General features: G+C 42.1%; 1 protein-coding gene across 1 annotated transcript in view; it reads left to right on the forward strand.

The window, feature by feature from the left end:
- LOC126259641 (splicing factor 3A subunit 3) overlaps nt 1–22,054 on the forward strand; it is an 84,377-nt gene extending 62,323 nt beyond the window's left edge. The window contains exons 10-12 of the mRNA XM_049956575.1: nt 1,645–1,755; nt 1,837–1,927; nt 21,361–22,054. Coding sequence (XP_049812532.1) covers nt 1,645–1,755; nt 1,837–1,927; nt 21,361–21,494 — 336 coding nt within the window. The 3' untranslated portion in view covers nt 21,495–22,054. The remainder of the gene's footprint in view (nt 1–1,644; nt 1,756–1,836; nt 1,928–21,360) is intronic.
- The last annotated feature ends 2,236 nt before the right edge of the window (nt 22,055–24,290 follow it).

Below are 24,290 nucleotides of genomic sequence, written 5' to 3' on the forward strand. Positions count from 1 at the left end.
GTCTGTTGCTGTTGTGACTGTTCCTGTAGCGATTGGGTCACCCTTGATATTTGTAACCATACAGTTACCATGAGTGTTACCTGCAGGTAGATTGCCACACTCAGATGGACAGCAGCACTTGAGTTTAAGGTAAAGCACTGGTAATGATGCATTAGAGGCACCTGCAGAAAAATAGTGAATATCTATCGTCCCACAAATACCAATTGTGACCAGCAATCAGATCTGCATCATCATGTTTCAGACATGAGGCTTGTCAACCAGGGAAATTGCTTGATGTGTGCATCATAGTCAAGTATCAGTTCCAGTTGATAGGTCGTGTATGCTGCACAGGCTGCACAAGTTCGACAGGTGTACATGATGATAAATATCTACGACTTTTGTGTCAAAGGGATGGTGGGCTGAATGTTCCAGAACTGAATTCCATGTTAGAAGAGGCTATGGGATGTCATTTATCACATCAAAATGTCAGAAAATAGTTGCATGAGATCAAATCTCCATTCCTGACAACCATGGTGAGCACCATGTCATATACACCACCACCATGGACTCTGACCAGAATGAACTCCTCAGGATTGGCGTTTGGTGTTACTTATGCACGAAACTCAGATCTGTTTGTATCTGGATAATCACAGGCAATGTGTTTGGAGAAACCCGGTAGTATCAGACACATCCAAAACTGTGTCCCACATGTGCAAGAATGTGATGGTGGAGTTATGTTCTGGGATGGCAGTACATGGGGCCATGGTACACCTCTCATGGTTGTTGAGGGCAGTCTCACTGTTCTACAATACAAGGATGATATTCTGCAACCAATAACGAGACTTTACTACCAACATTTTAGTCGCAATTCTATCTTGATGGACTGTAACTCACTTGCTTGTCACACTGTTCTTGTGAAAAGTTCTTTCAGCATACTCCAGCATCATCAGAATGGAGTGACCTGCCTGCTGCCCAAACATGATCCCAATTGAACATCTACGATGTCAGCTGAAATGAGCTAATTTTGAAAATAACCATGTACTCAGTGCTACCTGTGCAGAATCGCCATTGTGAAGAGTAGGGTAATTTGGACCTTGGCTGGCTTGATCTCATTTATGATATCCCATGATGGATTAAAGCGAGCATCCTGTGCCATGAATTTCAAAATAAGGGTGATGCAAAACTTTTGTTGATTGGTGTATAAAGAATGGAAAGTCCAGGTTGTAATACCAACAGTAGTATGAAAATGCTACTCACCATAAAGATGACACATTAAGTTGCAGACAGGCACACTTAATTGTGTGAATGTGTGTGTTCTCATTTGTGAAGAAGGCTTTGGCCAAAATCTCAATGTGTAATATTCTTTTTGTGGTGTCTGCCTGCAACTCAGTATGTCATCCTTACAGTAAGTAGCAATGTGTCCTTTTCGTAACATTATTGGCGTATAACAAGTGACACAGCCCTGCAAGAACATTTATTATTTCTAACCTATTCTGTGTCATAATATGACATCAAATCTTTTACAGCCAAAAGCAGAAAATATGTCATTTGAAGAATGTGTAGAGGCTGTAGACTTGTATTACAGAAAGTTATCCATTTGAACTTTTGTTAGCATTATGTGTCAAGTATACTACAGTTTTAAAGTGTTGTATAATTTAATTTCAGCCCATTCCTTATTGGCTGTACAAGCTTCATGGATTGAACATCAGTTATAATTGTGAAATATGTGGCAATTTTACCTACAAGGGGCCCAAAGCATTCCAGAGACACTTCGCCGTAAGTAAATATTTTGTTTATAAAAATAAAAAAATATTCTTGTTTAACAAAATACATGGTGACCTTATTATTTGTTTACAGGAATGGCGCCATGCACACGGTATGAGATGTCTTGGAATTCCAAACACAGCTCATTTTGCAAATGTCACACAGATTGAAGATGCTCTGGCTTGTAAGTATTTTCCTGTTATTATTTTCATACATCACTCCAGAAACATATCTCAACACATAGCTTGGTAATTATTTGTCAATAGAAATCTATTTGATTATTGTTAGCTTGGCTTCTCTACCCTATACTTCAATATTCATGTTTCTTCTTTGACCATAAACAGTGCAAAGTGATACAAGTTAATATTGCACGATTTTATCTTCCCAGTGCATGGGGATTGATTTGTAAAATTTGTAATTTTACAAAGAGAGTGCCACATACCATTCTTAAATGATGAACACCTGAGGCATATTTTTGCAATGATGCACAATAGATTCCTTAGTTAAGGGATAACGTGTGTACCTCTTTCTTGTTACCTCAGCTGCCCCTGATTACTTCGTATGAAGTTACATGAAGGAAAAACATTTTCTGCTGCATACCATGCAGCATTGAACAACATACAGGGTGTGGTAGATAAGTAATGAGACTGGCCGCTGCGCGGCGCCCCAGTCGCTCGCAGGGCGGTCTTCACCTGTAAGTCACGTGGTGGGGGATCTGAGCTAACAATAGAACCGGTTCGCAGTCGCGTCGGAGCTCTGGTGCAGTGAGGGTCGAGCTTCGCGTATTACGTTGTTTGTGTGCCCGTGACACTTGTGAAAACGCTGAAGATGGATCGCTCGATAGAACAGCGGTATGCAATCAAATTTTGCTTTCGCTTGGGCAAAACTGCTTCGGAAACTTTTGCTATGATTACGGAGGCCTACAAAGAAGACTCCCTATCAAGAGCTCAAGTGTTCCGGTGGTTTAATGAATTTAAAAACGGGAGGGAATCCGTCGAAGACATGGAACGATCTGGACGCCCTTCAACGAGTCGTGTGGATGAAACGGTGGGCCCTTCAACGAGTCGTGTGGATGAAACGGTGGCCAAAGTGAAAGAACTCCTGGACTCCGACCGTCGTTTAAGTCTCAAAATGATCGCCGATGAGGTCTCCGTGAATAAATTTACAGTTCACCAAATTGTTATGCAAGATTTGATGAAGAGGAAAGTTTGCGCAAAATTGGTTCCCCGAGTGCTCACCGCTGAACAAAAGCAACAAAGAGTGGACGTTTGCCGTGAGATGTTGAATGATTTGGAAAATAATCCGCACTTTTTAGACAACGTAGTAACAGGCGACGAGTCGTGGACATTCCAGTACGACCCGGAGACGAAAGCCCAGAGCTCGGAGTGGCACACACCGGCATCCCCGCGGCCGAAGAAAGCAAGAATGTCAAAGTCCCACATCAAGACAATGCTGATTGTGTTTTTTGACAAGCGGGGGTTAATTCACAAAGAGTTTGTCCCTCAGGGGAAGAGTGTCAATGCCGAATTCTACAAAGAAGTCCTTCAGCAATTGCACAGAGCCGTCAAACGGAAGCGACAGGACCTTGCTCAACGCTGGCGTCTCCACCACGACAACACTCCGGCGCACACAGCATTCCTCGTGACCTCCTACTTGACCCGAATTGGAGTTGAAGTTTTGCCACAGCCACCATACAGCCCTGACTTGAGTCCTCCTGATTTCTTCCTATTTCCGAAGGTCAAAAGATGCCTGAAGGGTCATCGTTTCGACGATATTCCGAACATCCAACGTGCTGTCACGAAGGCACTAACTGGGATAACTCAAACGGACTACAGTGGGGCCTATGAAGCTTGGAAAACGCGCTGGCAACGTTGTGTCGACGCCCAAGGCGAGTACTTTGAAGAATATTAACGTTTTGTACAAATTGGATCAATAAATTTGTTTTTCTAGACTGAGTCTCATTACTTATCTACCACACCCTGTAAAATCACGAATTTGAGGAGGAGTTGATATAACTGAGCAGTTAAAGCAATGTATTGGAATGGCTGATAAGAGATGTCGGTATACATCTTGATTTACGTTTTCTGTGATTTCCCAAATTGCCTAAGGAAAATGTCAGAATGGTTCCTCTCAGATGTTATAGCATTTTCCTTTCCCATCCATCCTTATTCGAATGTATGCTCTGTCTCTAATGACTCATTGTCATTTCTTACTTTTACATACAGGATGTAGTTTATTTCTGAATAATAGGCATGAAATATTTCAAGTATTGTGGAGTGAAATACCAGCCTCATGAAATGAATGTAATGTTTTTACAAAACTAATAATTGTTTGAAAGTACAGGGTGATTCAAAAAGAATACCACAACTTTAAAAATCTGTATTTAATGAAAGAAACATAATATAACCTTCTGTTATACATCATTACAAAGAGTATTTAAAAAGGTTTTTTTTTTTCACTCAAAAACAAGTTCAGAGATGTTCAATATGGCCCCCTCCAGACACACGAGCACTATCAACCCGATACTCCAACTCGTTCCACACTCTCTGTAGCATATCAGGCGTAACAGTTTGGATAGCTGCTGTTATTTCTCCTTTCAAATCATCAATGGTGGCTGGGAGAGGTGGCCGAAACACCATATCCTTAACATACCCCCATAAGAAAAAATCACAGGGGGTAAGATCAGGGCTTCTTGGAGGCCAGTGACGAAGTGCTCTGTCACGGGCTGCCTGGCGGCCGATCCATCGCCTCGGGTAGTTGACGTTCAGGTCGTTACGGACAGATAAGTGCCAATGTGGTGGCGCTCCATCCTGCTGAAATATGAATTGTTGTGCTTCTTGTTCAAGCTGAGGGAACAGCCAATTCTCTAACATCTCCAGATACTGTAGTCCAGTTACAGTAGCACCTTCAAAGAAAAAGGGACCAAAAACTTTATTGGCTGAAATGGCACAGAAAACGTTCACCTTAGGCGAGTCACGTTCATACTGAGTTGTTTCCCGCGGATTCTCAGTGCCCCATATACAGACATTGTGATGGTTGACTTTCCCGTTAGTGTGGAAAGTTGCTTCATCACTAAACACAATCTTTGAAACGAAAGATTCATCTGTTTCCATTTGAGCAAGGATAAAATCACAGAAATCGATTCTTTTAATCTTATCAGCTGCAGACAGTGCTTGAACCAATTTCAGACGATAAGGTTTCATAACTAACCTTTTTCGTAGGACTCTCCATACAGTTGATTGTGGAATTTGCAGCTCTCTGCTAGCTCTGCGAGTCGATTTTCCTGGGCTGCGAACAAATGCTTGCTGGATGCGTGCTACATTTTCATCACTCATTTTCGGCCGTCCAGAACTTTTCCCTTTGCACAAACACCCATTCTCTGTAAACTGTTTATACCAACGTTTAATACACCACCTATCAGGAGGTTTAACACCATACTTCGTTCGAAATGCACGCTGAACAACTGTCGTCGATTCACTTCTGCCGTACTCAATAACACAAAAAGCTTTCTGTTGAGCGGTCGGCATCTTAGCATCAACTGACGCTGACGCCTAGTCAACAGCGCCTCAAGTGAACAAATGTACAACTAAATGAAACTTTATAGCTCCCTTAATTCGCCAACAGATAGTGCTTAGCTCTGCCTTTTGTCGTTGCAGAGTTTTAAATTCCTAAAGTTGTGGTATTCTTTTTGAATCACCCTGTATAATACGAATGGATAAAAAAAATTACTCCTTTAGCAGTGGCAGATTAAAAGCCATGAAAATTTGTGAACTTTCAGAGCCAGTGACTCCTTTCCCTGCTAGAAGGGTTAAAGGGAAAGGAAGGGGAATGAAGGGAAAGGACTGACGAGGAGGGAAGAGTTACAGAAAAGTCACCCAGGAGCCAGGTTATGGGTGACTTACTGGATGGGAGAAGGAAAGACTTGTCGTTGGAGCGTGTGTCGGACGAGGTTTGAAAAACTGTGAACTTAAAAATGGAATATCGGGCAATAAGCAAGACAGAGTGAGTCAATAAGAGCAGAAAGCTAAGTGCATTATCCATGGCAGACAAGTGAGGAGGGTGGGAAGAAATAGGAAAATTAACAATAATTTTGGCCAGGTGGGTGGTGAGAATGGAGCAAACATTATAAAGCCAGTTCCCAGCTGCAAGGTTCTGAGAAGTTGGTGTTAGGGGGGGGGGGGGAGAATCATGATGGCATGTGTGATGAAACAGGCACAGAGGCCATGACTGTCAAGTTGTAGAATAGGGATCTACAGATTTGATAGTACTGCAGGTACTGCTCACAGTGACTATGTAAAAAAAGAAATATGCTCACTTCTTTTGTTGCATAAATATTCATTTTATTTAAATTTTATACTTTTTGTGATCATGAAGTAATTGCTTACAGGTTCAAAGAAACTGCATTCTTTGCTGCGAAATCCTCAATGCACAAATAAGTAGACTGATGCAATTCACTGATACAAGGTATGTAGTGTAGAACACATGAACCATTGACGAGTAAATAATGTCATTCACATGTGTTGCGCTTATTATCATGAATGCATTGTTGTGCAAGTGAGCATTTGAGAAATAATAACCCGTGAGACAACATATTAATCCGAACAGAGGTCCTGCTGCCAAATACCAGGCATACTGCCTTAGCTCAAAAAATTGGCCCCATCTCTCTTTTTTGAGTAGGAATGGAAGACGGGGGAGAATTCCAAGAACGAATGGTGTGGGGCGGGTCGCAGTTTGTGCATCACTGTGTAGTGATGCAACAGGATATTGTTTATACTTGAAAAAAGAGACAGCATTGGTCGTATATTTTTTACTATTGCAAAATCGATTTTCTGTCACTGAGTGACCATCTTCAGTGCTAGAAGTTAAAAAATTTTTCACATTACGATCAGAGAGTACAACATAGAAAATCACAATTACATCTGTATATGAACATAACACTTGTTAGAAACAGATGGTGGGTGTTACGTTTTTTAAGAAAGACCTGTGTTGCGCCTCTTTTTATGTTGTTCATTTATTATTCTTTGGCATTGTCTTTTGCTTTTTACATGTTCTGCACTCTAATAACTTATCATCGATCTATTTTATGTTTTATAGTTTATAAAAAACAATATGCCAATGTATTTTAGATATTCTCCTGCGTCTGCTATGTGTTGTACGTACATTTTAAATTTGAATTACTACACCATTCACAAAAGTACAAGAGTTATTTAGTGTTAATAATTCGCAAAACCAATAATACTATGTTTTCACGTGACACATGTCACATAGAGGGCGTGTCAAGCCCCGTCACACCGAGGTCTGCTGAACAAGTGCAGGTAAACAGCGACCTCAGTCTATGTGATCGCCGTAAGCATAGTGACAACAGTGCATCCCAATTTAAGTTATATAATATAGGTTTGTTTCTAACAAGTGTTATGTTCATATACAGATGTAATTGTGATTTTCTATGTTGTACTCTCTGATCGTAATGTGAAAAATTTTTTAACTTCTAGCACTGAAGATGGTCACTCAGTGACAGAAAATCGATTTTGCAATAGTAAAAAATATACGACCAATGCTGTCTCTTTTTTCAAGTATACCTGTTATCTGGTCGTTGTGCACAAGACAACATGGAGTCGCCAATCAAAAAAAGGATATTGTTTATTACCCACATACACCCTCTGTCTATACCCATTCACCTGAAGTGATAACTTGGGGCAGTCATACTAATGTAGGCGGCTGAACAGGGTTTACGTAGTAGCTGGTATGTGAGATGAGTCATTTTGCAGTTGGCTCTTCCTTTGACAGTATAGGTTTTGCCAGTTACAGTGCTGGTGTAGGGCATGGTAGAAGTGTGTTTCAGGCAAGTCTTACAGGGAGGTCTGTTACAGGGATAGGAGGTATAGAGTAGGGAAATGGATGTGGAAGGAGCATAGATCTGACCAGGATAATGCAGAGGTTTTGGAGGGGGTGGGGGAGTGACAAATATGTGCGGTGGGTAAAAGATCGGAAATGATTGACATCATTTCAAGGCTTAATTTTAGGAAGTCCTAGTCCTGTGTAAGTAGCTGACATATAAGAAGGAGCCACTGGCTCTGCAAGCTCTCACTTTTCCACATGCTTTGTGTTTTCTCCTGCTGCTGTGTGGTGAGTAGATTTTCTTCTTATGTATTCATATTAAATTTTAAGTTTTATAATTTGTAGTATTTACATTTAATTATTTGGTTGTCAGGAATATTCCACCTTTGCTGGTAATATGTAAGATTTAACTAGTATTTTCCGTGGTACCCAAGTATGTAAAAAATATTCCCTAGCACTAACCTATTTGTCTGAGCTAAAACTTAACAAACAGTTTATATGGTCCAGAGCGTGTAATATTTTCATTTATTTTTCAACTTTCTTCCATCTACTTACAAGATGTGGGAAAAAATCCTATTCACCAAAATTTAAGTACATCAAACACTTCATGAGAAACACACATGGCACTTGCATAATGTTACTTACTTCTTATATAACAAAATGTACTGAAGTTAAGAATAGTACCTTGTGAAGCTGATAATTTTAATACAATGGGAAACAGCAGAAGTATTCATAAACAGCATTTTAAAAATAGAAATACAAATGTAGCCTTATGGCAGAGAAAGGCACAGATAAGTACCAAGCAAAATAATTGGCTGCCTCACTAGTGAACTAAAGGTGCCTGTAAATATAAAAATTTTGCAAATAAATTAAAGTAATTGCATATTAAGAACTCCTTCCATTCCATGGAGGAAATTTTGTATAGTTAGTTAAGAGATTTTTTTTTTTTTTGGGGGGGGGGGGGTGTTGAGATAACAAGAAGCAAGTTTAATAGTTATGTATGGATATACAACAAAGTAAGTTAACCAACTGTGAATCGGAGGCTAATAACCTTGGCCGCAATTACTTGTTCTTGATTCTCACAAGGGAAACTCCCCATCACAACCCCCCTTCAGATCTAGTGGTAAGATGGCACAGTGGACAGCCCGCCAAAAACTGAACACAGATCAAGCATGAAAACAGAAAGAAGGTGTACTGAACAGTGAAAAAAGAAGCAAAATAGAAACAGCAAATGGCCAGAGCTCAAGAAGTGCAACATCAAGCGAATCTAAATAGCCATGGCAGTGTGTTATGTGGTCATGGTGTTGGACTGCAAAGGGGAAGAGCCTTGTTAAAATAATAATTAATATTAATGAAGGTTAAGGCCAGGAGGGTTTTGGGACAGTAGGATATGTTGTAGGGACAATTCCCACCTGTGCAATTCAGAAAAGATGGTGTTGGTGGGAAGGATCCATATGGCACAGGCTGTGAAGCCATCATTGCAACGAAGGATATCGTGTTGGGCAGCGTGCTCAGCAACAGGGTGGTCCACTTGTTTCTTGGCCACAGTTTGTCAGTGGCCATTCATGTGGGCAGACACCTGGTTGGTTGTCATGCCCACATAAAATGCAGCACAGTGGTTGCAACTTAGCTTGTAGATCTCATGATTGGTTTCACAAGTAGCCCTGCCTTTGATGGGATAGATGGTGATTGTGACCGAAATGGATTAGGTGGTGGTGGGAGGATGGATAGGACAGGTCTTGCATCTAAGTCTATTTTGGGGATGTGAGCCATGAGGTAAAGGGTCGGGAGCAGGGCTTGTGCACGGTTGGCCGAGTATATTGTATAGGTTTGGTCGGTGGCGGAGTACCATGGTGGAGTGGGTGGGAAGAAAGTGGGAAGCGCATTTCTCATTTCAGGGCAGGGCGAGAGGCAGTCAAAACCCTGCCAGAGACTTTAATTCAGTTGCTCCAGTTCTGGGTGGTACTGAGTTACAAGGGGAATGCTTCTCTGTGACCCGGCGGTGAGACTTTAGAAGGTGGTGGGAGACTGGAAAGATAAGGTATGGGAGATTTGTTTTTGTACAATGTTGGAAGGCTGCAGTGAGACCTTTGGAATATTTTGAGAGGGACCGCTCGTCACTGTAGATGCGACAAACACCGGTGGCTAGGCTGTATGGAAAGGGCTGCTTGGTGTGGAACAAGTGGCAGTTGTTGATGTGGAGGTATTGTTGGTGGTTAGTAGGTTTGATATGGACAGAGGTGCTGATGTAGCCATCTTCGAGGTGGCTTGTAGGATTGAATAGGACCAGTTGAAGCAAATGGGGGAGAAGCTGTTGAGGTTCTGGAGGAATGTGGATAGGTTGTCCTCACCCTCAATCCAGATCCCAAAGATATCGCAGTGTATCTGAATCAGGTGAGGGGGTTTAGGATTTTGGGTTCTTAGGAAGGATTCCTGTAGATGTCCCATGAATAGGTGGACATAGGATGGTGTCATACGGGTGCCCATAGCTGTTCCCCAGATTTGTTTGTAGGTAACGCTTTCAAATGAGAATTAACTGTGGATGAGGATATAGTTGGTCCTGGTGACTAGGAAGGTGGTAGTGTTCAATAGCAGTAAGGCCATGGGCATTAGGGATGTTAGTGTAAAGGGTGATGGCATCAATAGTGACGAGCTGGGCACTGTGTGGGAAAGAGATAGGAACTGTGGAGAGTCAGTGGAGGAAATGGTTGATATCTTTTATATAGGAGTGTAGAGTCTGGGTAATTGATAGAAGTTGTTGGTCCACGAGAGAGAGACAAACTCAGTGGAGGCACAGTAACTGACCACAGTGGGGCATCCTGGATGGTTGGGTTTATGGACTTAAGGAACCATATAGAAAGTAGGAGTGCCAGAAGAGTTTTTTTTGTGCCTACCTGTGACTCAGTATCTCCTCTATATGCTGAGTAGCTACTTTCCTTTTCATAATATTGTTACATTCTGCCCTGGATTTTCCATTGTTTGGTTTTTGCCTTGCGGTTTTTCTTTGATCTTAAACCAGTGCTGTTTTCCTTTGTTACTATTTTCTAATGCGTTACTGTACTCAGTATCCATCTTTCTTTCTCTTCTTCCCTGTATTTCTCTTGTCACCTTACAAACCATACTGCACACTCTACATATGAGCCACACTGTCTCAACTGTCTCGCCCACGCGTGACAGACGGCTACAAGACCATGCTGATGGTTGATGCAGCATCTTGTGTCCCACATTGCTCCCGCCGATATCAATTATCTTATAACTATAAGTTGATCACTCTCCCTGTTTCACTCTCCCATATTTTCACATGTTATTTCCTGCACCTTCCCCATGCCACACCATCTTTTATCTCACCCTAAGAATCCCTCCCCAAGCTCCACTCTATATCTAAAAACAAAGATGATGTGACTTAACAAACGAAAGTGCTGGCAGGTCGATAGACACACAAACATACACACGAAATTCTAGCTTTCGCAACCAACGGTTGCTTCATCAGGAAAGAGGGAAGGAGAGGGAAAGACGAAAGGATGTGGGTTTTAAGGGAGAGGGTAAGGAGTCATTCCAATCCCAGGAGCGGAAAGACTTACCTTAGGGGGAAACAAGGACAGGTATACACTCGCACACGCACACCCATATCCAACCACACATACACAGACACAAGCAGACATTTATAAAGGCAAAGAGATTCGGCAGAGATGTCAGTCGAGTCGGAAGTACAGAGGCAAAGATGTTGTTGAAAGACAGGTGAGGTATGGGCGGTGGCAACTTGAAATTAGCGGAGGTTGAGGCCTGGCGGATAACGAGAAGAGAGGATATACTGAAGGGCAAGTTCCCATCTCCGGAGTTCTGACAGGTTGGTGTTAGTGGGAAGTATCCAGATAACCCGGACGGTGTAACACTGTACCAAGATGTGCTGGCCGTGCACCAAGGCATGTTTAGCCACAGGGTGATCCTCATTACCAACAAACACTGTCTGCCTGTGTCCATTCATGCGAATGGACAGTTTGTTGCTGGTCATTCCCACATAGAAAGCTTCACAGTGTAGGCAGATCAGTTGGTAAATCACGTGGGTGCTTTCACATGTGGCTCTGCCTTTGATCGTGTACACCTTCCGGGTTACAGGACTGGAGTAGGTGGTGGTGGGAGGGTGCATGGGACAGGTTTTACACCGGGGGCGGTTACAAGGGTAGGAGCCAGAGGGTAGGGAAGGTGGTTTGGGAATTTCATAGGGATGAACTAAGAGGTTACTTCCCTACAGCCTAGGTCTTCGTGGCAAACGAATCTGCTCCAGTCCAGAATCCCTGAACCATTACACCAACAACCTGAAAACAGCTTTCACATCCATCAACTACCCTCCCGACCTGGTACAGAAGCAAATAACCAGAGCCACTTCCTCATCTCCTCAAACCCAGAACCTCCCACAGAAGAACCCCAAAAGTGCCCCACTTGTGACAGGATACTTTCCGGGACTGGATCAGACTGTGAATGTGGCTCTCCAGCAGGGATACGACTTCCTCAAATCCTGCCTGAAATGAGATCCATCCTTCATGAAATCCTCCCCACTCCACCAAGAGTGTCTTTCCGCCATCCACCTAACCTTCGTAACCTCTTAGTTCATCCCTATGAAATTCCCAAACCACCTTCCCTACCCTCTGGCTCCTACCCTTGTAACCGCCCCCGGTGTAAAACCTGTCCCATGCACCCTCCCACCACCACCTACTCCAGTCCTGTAACCCGGAAGGTGTACACGATCAAAGGCAGAGCCACGTGTGAAAGCACCCACGTGATTTACCAACTGACCTGCCTACACTGTGAAGCTTTCTATGTGGGAATGACCAGCAACAAACTGTCCATTCGCATGAATGGACACAGGCAGACAGTGTTTGTTGGTAATGAGGATCACCCTGTGGCTAAACATGCCTTGGTGCACGGCCAGCACATCTTGGCACAGTGTTACACCGTCCGGGTTATCTGGATACTTCCCACTAACACCAACCTGTCAGAACTCCGGAGATGGGAACTTGCCCTTCAGTATATCCTCTCTTCTCGTTATCCGCCAGGCCTCAACCTCCGCTAATTTCAAGTTGCCGCCGCTCATACCTCACCTGTCATTCAAAAACATCTTTGCCTCTGTACTTCCACCCCGACTGACATCTCTGCCGAATCTCTTTACCTTTACAAATGTCTGCTTGTGTCTGTGTATGTGTGGTTGGATATGGGTGTGTGTGTGCGAGTGAATACTGTCCTTTTTTCCCCCTAAGGTAAGTCTTTCTGCTCCCGGGATTGGAATGACTCCTTACCCTCTCCCTTAAAACCCTCATCCTTTCGTCTTTCCCTCTCCTTCCCTCTTTCCTGATGAAGCAACCGTTATATAACCAAAGGTTTTCTTTGATCTCATTGTGACTTCACGCCAATTTTAGTGAGTTTTCGCCTTTCGCTATCATTGACTCCCTTTAGATTTCATCTTGTTGCCCTCTTTTTCATCCATTTCATCCTTCTAGTGATTTTTCCCGTGTATTTGGGTGTATTTTTCCAATTTTTTAGACATAATCAGACATTATTTATGTAACTTTTGCATTTTTTCCGCCACCATGGGTCCTTGCTCCTTCCATCTGCATCAATGCAGAAAGGTTTCCTTCTCTCTAGTGAGAATCCTGTCCCACATGCTATTTGTGTTGTTGCTTCACTCGTGAAATCCCCCCCCCCCCCCCCCCAAATGGCCTTACCCTCAAATTACCCATCTCTTTCCACAGTGACCTCCACCTGTTGAGATTGCACCAATCCTTAGCCCTCACCAACATAGTCCTGCAAAAACCATATCACCCAAACCCAAACTTCCTTCTCTCCATCTGCAAAATTCTCCTGCTATGCAATCCCAAATTCCTGGAATCCTTAACACACATTGAAACTGTTGCCCTCCAGGAACTACAGCAACAAGTATGTCACCTCAAAAACCTGTCCACCCGGCTCGCTTCCGACTCCCCCCTTAGAGTACTACTGTCCACCAACTCTACAACAACCTCCAAACCTCCCCCCACATCCCCTCATAGCTGACAAACCCTTTGTTGCAGACCTGCTACGTTTATCCCACCCTCCAAAACTCCCTCCCTCCACTTCGCAGAATCCAGAACCTAAACAGACACGAAATATAGTCGTGAACCTTTCCTCTAGAAACCGTAGCCCTACAGAAATATCAGTCCTTTACGAAGGCCTCACATTTTGCCCCACTTCCAAATTTAATAATTCAGGACTTGTTAAGCATCTTCCCTTCTCCCAGTCCCTACAATCAAAACACTTTTTTGCCACCAACCCTACCAATGAGACTCGACCAGAGACCAATGTTGAACCCTGCCTGTGATCCACCCCCACTGCCCTCAAATCACCCCCTGTTAACTTTCCAGAATTTCTTAATCTCGAACCTTGCCTCACCGTCATTCCCCAAATCCCTCAACATGCAAACTAACCATACATTTGCAGAAAGAATCCCAATCCAATACCTAAAAGCTGATCCCAACCTAACAATCCTGGCTACTGACAAAGGCTCCACCACTGTTATGTTTAACCACATAGATTACCTGGCAGAAGGACTCCGCCAGCTGTCAGATGCATCCACCTACAAACTTTGCCACAGTGACCCCTCTCTCTGTTTACCACTAACATTCCCCACACTCCTACCATCTATATGCTTCCTAAAGTCTGTAAACCCAACCAGCCAAAATGCGCCATTGTGGTCGGTTACTGTGCACCCAATGAGAGAATATCTGCTCTCATACACGAACACCTTCAGCCTATTATCCGGAACCTATCTCTTATTTAAAAGATACCAACTCTTTCTTCCACCGACTCTCCAAGTTCCTGTCCCTTTACGACATGGTCCCCTGCTCGCCCTGCTCGTCACTATTGATGCCACCTCCCTTTACACTAACACCCCTAATGCCTAAGGCCTTACCACTATTGAACACTACCTTTCCCATCTCCCGACGGATTCCAAACCAACAATCTCCTTCCTAGTCGCCATGACTTAACTATACCCTCACCCACAATACTTTCTCCTTTGAAGGCATTATCTACAAACTAATGTGGGATATGGCTATGGGCACCCACATGGCACCATCCTATGTCCACCTATCCATGTGCCATCTAGAAAAATGGCTCTGAGCACTATGGGACTTAACATCTGTGATCATCAGTCCCCTAGAACTTAGAACTACTTAAACCTAACCAACCTAAGGACATCACACACATCCATGCCCGAGGCAGGATTCGAACCTGTGACCGTAGTGGTCATGCGGTTCCAGACTGAAGTGCCTAGAACCGCACGGCCACAACAACCGGCGCATCTAGAGTAATCCTTCCTAAACACCCAGAATCCTAAGCACCTCACCTGGTTCAGATTCATTGATGACATTTTTACGATATGGATTGAAGGTGAGGACACCCTATCCACATTCCTCCAGAACCTCAGCAGCATCTCCCCCATTTGCTTCACCTGGTCCTGCACGACCCAACAATCCACCGCTTTAGATGTTGACCTCCACCTCGAAGATGACCACATCAGTACCTCTGACCGTATCAGACCTACTAACCACCAGCAATACCTCCACTTCAACAGCTGCCACTTGTTCCATACCAAGAAGCCCCTTCCATACAGCCTAACCACGGTCATCACATCTGCAGTGATGTGCTGTCACTCTCAAAATGTACAGAGAGTCTCTCTGAAGCCTTCACAGACTGTAATTATTCTCCCAACATTGTACAAAAACAAATCTCCTGTGCCTTATCTTTCCACTCTCCCATCACCTCTCGAAGTCTCACCATCTGGCCACTGAAGAGCATTCCCCTCGTAACTCAGGACCATCCAGGACTGGAGCAACTGAATTACATTCTCCTCCAGGGTTTCGACTACCTCTCGCCGTGCCCTGAAATGAGAAATGACCTGCTCCTATCCTTCCCACCCGTCCCACAATGATATTCTGCCATCCACCGAACCTACACAATATACTTGTCCATCCCTACACAACCCCTTCTCTGAACCCCTTACCTCATGGCTCAAATCCCTGTAATAGACCTAGATGCAAGACCTGTCCCCTCCATCTTCCCACCACCACCTACTCCAGTCCGTTCACTAACATCACCTATCCCATCAAAGGCAGGGCTATCTGTGAAACCAGTCATGCGATCTACAAGCTAAGCAACCACTGTGCTGCATTCTATGTGGCTGTGACAATCAACAAGCTGTCTGTCTGCACGAATGGCCACTGACAAACTGTGGCCTAGAAACAAGTGGACCACCCTGTTGCTGAGCACGCTGCCCAACATGACGTCCTTCATTTCAGGGACTGCTTCACAGCCTGTGCCATATGGATCCTTCCCACCAACACCAGCTTTTCTGAATTGCGCAGTTGGGAACTTTCCCAGCAATATATCTTACATTCCCGTAACCCTCCTGGCCTCAACCTTCGTTAGTCATTGTCCTCACCCACCCAGCCCCTTCCCTGTTCCCATTTCAGTACTACACAGCCCTCATCCCACCAACGCATCCAATCTTTTTACTTCTCTCCTTTCCTGCAACCCCCCTTCCCCCATCCCTTACCCTCCGCATATTCCCCCAACTCCCCCTAGCTACCTTACCCTCTATCCACCTTGTCACTGCGCGCTCCCCAGGAACACTTCGTTGTTCTTCACCCCTTCCCTACTATCCCTCCCCTTTTCTGTCCCAGCCTCCTCCTTGCCCCCACTCAGTTGGCAATCCCATTACACACTGCTGCTGCTGCTCCTGCTCCTGCTCACAGTGTGGCTGCAACTCAGCATCTCCGCTATTATGATGAATACCTACTCCACTTTTCTATTTGTTCTAATGTTATTATTATTATTATTATTTCTTTCTTTTCTCAGACGTTATGTCTGGTCAAAAATGGAAAGTGACGCGGGCCTTGATCAAGCGTCACTTCCTTTTAACTGTACGGTATATGTTATATTACATTTAAGAACTTTCGGGTAATTGAATATGTATCAATAATTACGGATTTCTGTAGTTGTATATATAAGTTTGGATGTAGCTGTATTGCATTGATGTACTGGTGGATATTGTGTGGTATGACTCCTGTAGTTGATAGTATAATTGATATAATGCCACATGTCCTTGACTTCCTCAGCCAGTTGGTTGTATTTTTCAATTTTTTCTCCTGTTTTCTTTTGTATATTTGTTGTATTGGGTATGGATATATCGATTAGTTGTGTTAATTTCTTCTTTTTATTGGTGAGTATGATGTCAGGTTTGTTATGTGGTGTTGTTTTATCTGTTATAATGGTTCTGTTCCAGTATAATTTGTATTCATCATTCTCCAGTACATTTTGTGGTGCATACTTGTATGTGGGAACGTGTTGTTTTATAAGTTTATGTTGTAAGGCAAGCTGTTGATGTATTATTTTTGCTACATTGTCATGTCTTCTGGGGTATTCTGTATTTGCTAGTATTGTACATCCGCTTGTGATGTGATCTACTGTTTCTATTTGTTGTTTGCAAAGTCTGCATTTATCTGTTGTGGTATTGGGATCTTTAATAATATGCTTGCTGTAATACCTGGTGTTTATTGTTTGATCCTGTATTGCAATCATGAATCCTTCTGTCTCACTGTATATATTGCCTTTTCTTAGCCATGTGTTGGATGCGTCTTGATCGATGTGTGGCTGTGTTAGATGATACGGGTGCTTGCCATGTAGTGTTTTCTTTTTCCAATTTACTTTCTTCGTATCTGTTGATGTTATGTGATCTAAAGGGTTGTAGAAGTGGTTATGAAATTGCAGTGGTGTAGCCGATGTATTTATATAAGTGATTGCTTTGTGTATTTTGCTAGTTTCTGCTTGTTCTAGAAAGAATTTTTTAAAATTGTCTACCTGTCCATAATGTAGGTTTTTTATATCGATAAATCCCCTTCCTCCTTCCTTTCTGCTTAATGTGAATCTTTCTGTTGCTGAATGTATGTGATGTATTCTATATTTGTGGCATTGTGATCGTGTAAGTGTATTGAGTGCTTCTAGGTCTGTGTTACTCCATTTCACTACTCCAAATGAGTAGGTCAATATTGGTATGGCATAAGTATTTATGGCTTTTGTCTTGTTTCTTGCTGTCAATTCTGTTTCAGTATTTTTGTTAGTCTTTGTCTATATTTTTCTTTTAGTTCTTCTTTAATATTTGTATTATCTATTCCTATTTTTTGTCTGTATCCTAGATATTTATAGGCATCTGTTTTTTCCATCGCTTCTATGCAGTCGCTGTGGTTATCCAGTATGTAATCTTCTTGTTTAGTGTGTTTTCCCTTGACTATGCTATTTTTCTTACATTTGTCTGTTCCAAAAGCCATATTTATATCATTGCTGAATACTTCTGTTATCTTTAGTAATTGGTTGAGTTGTTGATTTGTTGCTGCCAGTAGTTTTAGATCATCCATGTATAGAAAATGTGTGATTTTGTGTGGGTATGTTCCAGTAATATTGTATCCATAATTTGTATTATTTAGCATGTTGGATAGTGGGTTCAGAGCAAGGCAGAACCAGAAAGGACTTAATGAGTCTCCTTGGTATATTCCACGCTTAATCTGTATTGGCTGTGATGTGATATTATTTGAATTTGTTTGGATATTAAGTGTGGTTTTCCAATTTTTCATTACTATGTTTAGGAACTGTATCAGTTTAGGATCTACTTTGTATATTTCCAATATTTGTAGTAACCATGAGTGGGGTACACTATCAAAAGCTTTTTGGTAATCAATGTATGCATAGTGTAGTGACTTTTGTTTAGTTTTAGCTTGATATGTCACCTCTGCATCTATTATCAGTTGCTCTTTACTTCCTCGTGCTCCTTTGCAACAGGCTTTTTGTTCTTCATTTATGATTTTGTTCTGTGTTGTATGTGTTATTAATTTCTGTGTAATGACTGAAGTTAATATTTTGTATATTGTTGGTAGGCATGTTATGGGGCGATATTTAGCTGGTTTTGCTGTGTCTGCTTGATCTTTAGGTTTCAGATAAGTTATTCCTTGTTTAAGTGTATCAGGGAATGTGTATGGGTCTGCAATGTAACTGTTAAATAATTTATATAATAGAGGGAAACATTCCACGTGGGAAAAATATATCTAAAAACAAAGATGATGTGACTTACCGAACGAAAGCGCTGGCAGGTCGATAGACACACAAACAAACACACACACACAAAATTCTAGCTTTCGCAACAAACAGTTGCTTCGTCAGGAAAGAGGGAAGGAGAGGGAAAGACGAAAGGAAGTGGGTTTTAAGGGAGAGGGTAAGGAGTCATTCCAATCCCGGGAGCGGAATGGATATATCTGTGTGTGTGTGTGTGTGTGTGTGTGTGTGTGTGTGTGTGTGTGTGTGTGTGTGTGTGTGTGTGTGTGTGTGTGTGTGTATATATATATATACCCGTCCTTTTTTTCCCCTAAGGTAAGTCTTTCCGCTCCCGGTATTGGAATGACTCCTTACCCTCTCCCTTAAAACCCACTTCCTTTCGTCTTTCCCTCTCCTTCCCTCTTTCCTGACGAAGCAACTGTTTGTTGCGAAAGCTAGAATTTTGTGTTTGTGTTTGTTTGTGTGTCTATCGACCTGCCAGCGCTTTCGTTCGGTAAGTCACATCATCTTTGTTTTTAGATATGTTAAATAATTTAGTTAGATGTGAATGCGTTGAGGTGAACTTCTTTAGCCAGAAATTTGCTATTTTATCTTTTCCAGGGGCTTTCCAATTGTGAGTAGAATTAATTGCTTGGGTGACTTCATGTTGCAAAATTATCACTTCACGCATTTGTGGTATCATCTTGTATGTGTCTGTTTCTGCTTGTATCCACCATGCATGCCTGTTATGTTGACCATATGTTGCTCCAGAAGTGTTCCATGTCTGTTATGTTTGGTCGATTGTCTATTTTAATGTGTGTTATCTATTGTCTGGTAAAATTTCTTTTGGTTAGTGTTGAATGTTTGGTTTTGTTTCCTTCTATTTTCACTTTTTTTGTATCTTCTAAGTCATTTGGCCAATGCTTGTAATTTCTGCTTCTTTTCATCTAATTGCTCTATCGCTTCTTGTTGTGAGATTTTACCTAACCTTTTTCCGTTTTTTTCTGACATTTCATTTCTTATAAATTGTGTTAGCTGTCCGATGTCTTTTCTCAGTTTTCTATTCTGATCTGTAGCCTGTGTTGCCATGCTGGTTTTGTGGGTTTCTTCTGTATGTTGGTTGGTTCTGATCTCTGCCTAGTGTGTATATTTAGTGTAGTGAGTGCTCCTGTATAAACCAGTAGTTGTAACTCTTCCATAGTTGTGTTTTCATTTATTTTGTTGTGTATGATTGTGTTGGTAGTTTTTATTGTTGTTTTGACTTGTGGGTTATTTGGTGGTCTATGCAAGAATGGTCTAATGTCTGTATTTGTGTCTTTGTATTCTATATATGTCAGCTGAAATTTTTCTTCTATATCTAACATGTGTGTCACTTCGTGTTCTGTTTGTGCTTGTTCTGGTGGCTGTCTAAAGATTTCATTTTCCTCTGATTGTTTAATTGATGTGTGTTGTTCTTTGTTTGTTTGCTCTGGGATGTTTGAGTCCATTACTGTATTTTCTTCTTCTTCTTCTTCTTCTTCTTCTTCTTCTGATTGCACATTATTTTGTTCCAGTACTTGTTGTACTTGTTGTTTGATGTTTTCTAATTCTGACTGGGGTATCCTGTTATTTTTGATTATTACACGGATCTGATCAGCTAGTCATTGTTCTGTCAAAAATTTTAATTCTGGGTATCTGGTAATAAATGTTGTGTATACTTGTGATCGGCATCCAGTTGTGTTGGTTCCTAGGTTTGTTGCTTGGTAATAACAGAACATGAGGTGTCGATTAACTTCATCTGACCATCTCATCCTCTGTCTTTGTTTTCCTTCTAGGGTGGTTGCAGGAAGCATATCCTGCAAAACACCTCTATTTGGATTTAAATCATTTTCCAGTTGGCTAGCAGTGTCGTTACCATTGTGGGCGGGCATAAGGTTCAAGCGTCGTCCCCGACCATGACGGCACTTGTCCGAGGCTTCTTTAGTTCTGTCCTGAACCAACTAATCACACTAAAAGGGGGGTTAGCCCTATTAGTGGTTTGTTCTTTTCGTCGCCTTTTACGACTGGCAGAACATACCGGAGGCCTATTCTTTTCCCGGGCCTCCACGGGGTTTATTATTATTATTATTATTATTATTATTAGTAGTAGTAGTAGTAGTAATAGTAGTAGTAGTATTACTACTATTGTGTAATTTATAAACCAGTACTAATGAATGTTACAGGGGCACACTGCACTTGGGCAGTCATTATGTCCAGTTGTTTTCCATTGATCATTTGCTTAATACTAGTACACATTTGGTCTTTCCTCAGTCAGCTGCAGATAGGAAGAGAGAGGTTAAAATCCTGTCTGACCTAATCATAAGTCACTTCAGAGGTATCCAAATATGCTTCATTCTCTCAACCCTCTCTGACTAAAGGAATGCTCTCTCTCTCTCTCTCTCTCTCTCTCTCTCTCTCTCTCTCTCTTGCTCTTTTTCAACTGGAGAAAACAGAAATATGTTTGTCATTGTATTTTGTCATGTGTAGTACTTCTGGCAATGTTTCCTTCAGTAGTTTTCTTTACTATAGATACTGTGTGATGATCAAAAATTCAGCAAACATTTTCAATGTATGTAAGTGATTGTAGCTGAAGGTTTTTTGAAGTTGTTTTATAGTTTCAAGTGGTTGTTTTATTTATATTTTCAGTGTGGGAGAAGCTTAAAACACAGAAGCAGAGTGAGCGCTGGCAACCTGAACAGGAAGAAGAATATGAAGATTCACTTGGAAATGTTGTTAACAAGAAAACCTTTGAGGATTTAAAAAGACAAGGCCTCCTCTGATATGGTTTATTATCATTGTGTGTGCATGTGTTTGGCATGTATGTGCAAGGTTTTAAATATTGATGGAAAATATAATGTTAGAAAGAAAGCATGGTGGACTTGTTGTTTGTGAGAACTGTCAGTTCTCATCAACATGAAATTCCATGTTCTAGCTCAGCATTTAGTTGAGACCTACTGAGTATTGTGTTAAATTTTGTCAAATAAGTGTCACAGCTTTTGTTTTTAAATGTAGCTCAGCTGTCGACATATGCATTATTGCGATTTTTTTTATTTTCTCCACTGTACAAAATATTTTTTGTTTGTGTGTACCCTTTTGTAATGTAATGTGCAATTTGCAGTCTTTGCCCTATATGACATGTCAGTAATTTCTTCTGGCTTTCACATAAATACTGTTCTTACAATAATACTGTGTTATTTTGTTATTTAAATGTGAGAGTGAAGACCTGTTGGTTGATAATAAGATGTAATGGTATAGGCACAATTAGTGTGGTTAGATTAGTCATTCCTGAGTTTATGGATTGTTACAAGCTGGCTAATAAGGTGGAAGATCTGTCAATTTTTTCCAGAGAATCTGCTCAAGTATGTGGGAAGATTTCCATGGAATATAATATCATTTTCTGGTTGAAAGGTTTGTGGCTCCAAAATAATCTTGAGATGGAAATAAAAGTTTTATGCGTGTCATTGAAAGAGTGTAAATGCTTTCGATGGCAGCCAAGACCATCTTATATACTAAGACAGCAATGATGGTGAAGAGGAAGAAGAAGAAAGTTCAGATGACTGTTTTCAGAGATTTTACATGTCAGCTTGGTTTTGTAAACTAGGAATGTTTTTAGTCTGGCTTTACAGTAATAATGATAAAAATGTCATTTTTTAAAAAATGCTGAAAAATTAAGGTGCACCTTACAGTCTGCAGCATGTTATAGGCCATAAAATACAATAAGTTGTTTGTATGCTGTGACTGAAATAGAAAAATGGTTTCTTCTCATCATTCATTAGATGTAAATCTACCTGGATACTGAAACCAACATTGTGGATAGTGGATCTTTAATGTAAAGCACAATTTTATTTCTGTTGTTGGCTTACTTTATCATCTTGCAGCCATGGTTATTATCTGACTGACAGGTGGGCTGTGTAGCTTTTTTTATGAACTTTAATGGCATAATTCCTTATGCGAATTTTATGTATTGAAATAGATTTATATATTTCAGTTGAAGCACGGCATCATGTTATCTCTGAAACAAGAAAATTACATTAACAGGCAGTCTCTTGAGCTATCAGAACCTTTATCATTCTTTCCTATCTACATTTGTCGCATTCGGGAGGACGACGGTTCAATCCTGCGTCTGGCCATCCTGATTTAGGTTTTCCGTGATTTCCCTAAATCACTCCAGGCAAATGCCGGGATGGTTCCTCTGAAAGGGCATGGCCGACTTCCTTCCCCATCCTTCCCTAATCCTGTGAGACCGATGACCACGCTGTCTGGTCTCCTTCCACAAACAACCAACCAACCAACCTATCTACATTTGTGATTCTTTTCAATTTCTATATATCATCCAGGTGTTCTGTCAAGTTACTGTTTCCATTTTACGCACAATGGACGACCAACTAAGCCTTCTTCTTCATGGCTGAATACCCAGAAGCATACTGTATAGGTGCTGACAGATTGAATACGGGAGTCCTTTATTTTCAATAAAAGAAATGGGAAATTTTTTTAAAATGCGTGAGCTATGGATGGCAATGGATCTTCACAAAGCTGCAGACGGGCCCTGGGTTGATGACACATCAGATTTTTCCAGTATGTGCCGCTATCCCATGGCTTGTTCACGTGCTCAATGAACAAACAACCTTTCTGCTGACGGGGTGACACTCAGGGAAGCGTCACTTGCCTAGGCAGAACTTCTACAGCAGCCAATCAGAAACATCCAGGAGATCACGTGTGAGCACCCACCACGCCGAGCTGCGTGAACGAGGCGTGTGGATTGCCCTCTTTTACTGACAGGCCCCCAACGAGATCAGACGCATTGGCCGGTTGCCTCCGTGCACTTTTCGAGCCCCAGCTCAATCTGTTTGCGCCTTAGGGCCGCTAAACTCACATAATGTACCCCGGCTAGGTCAATCAGTAAATGTTTTCTCAATAAACGGGAGGCACTTTGCCGACCGGAGTTGAAAAATTAACACTTGTTCTTTTTTAGACCCCACTTCCACCTCAGCCACATCCTGACATGCACAACTGGTGTCAGTGAAGTGGGATCTGATCCACCATGTGGTCTAACAAGTATTGAAATTACTGCTAGATGCCGGGACATTTTCTTTGACCTTGAGGCCATGCAGTAAATGTACTTCTTGTGGTGCTGGAAGCACCGATACGACACTGCATTATTACATTCAGCTGTCCCTGTTGCCGTCACGTCGGCCCTGGTGGCCCGTTTTATTTCAGCATTAACGCACGCGGTACAGCGACATTGCCGTGCGTTGACCACCACACCGCCAGCTGAGTGGCATAGGATGCCACTGTATCAGATGCTGCCGGGGCAGCACTTCTCACCGCCACTGTAGCATCGCTGCGCAGCCTGCAGTCAACGCCTGGCTGCCGCTTCATCTGCCTATGCCGCCTTCGCCGCGCCGCCAACGTCCCCGCCTCCAGCATAATGAAGTAGTGTAAGTCACGAGCAATTGCAGTAGCCTGGCCTCGCTATCTTTGTAGCAATTCCTTGAGTTGTTTGTGAAGTCATTTTGTAAACGTGGCTGACACCCATTAAAATAAGCAAGCAGGAGCTGCTGCCGAAATTCCTGGCG

This window comes from Schistocerca nitens, chromosome 1 (genome assembly GCF_023898315.1).
Source record: "Schistocerca nitens isolate TAMUIC-IGC-003100 chromosome 1, iqSchNite1.1, whole genome shotgun sequence".
In the NCBI taxonomy this organism is placed as follows: domain Eukaryota; kingdom Metazoa; phylum Arthropoda; class Insecta; order Orthoptera; family Acrididae; genus Schistocerca; species Schistocerca nitens.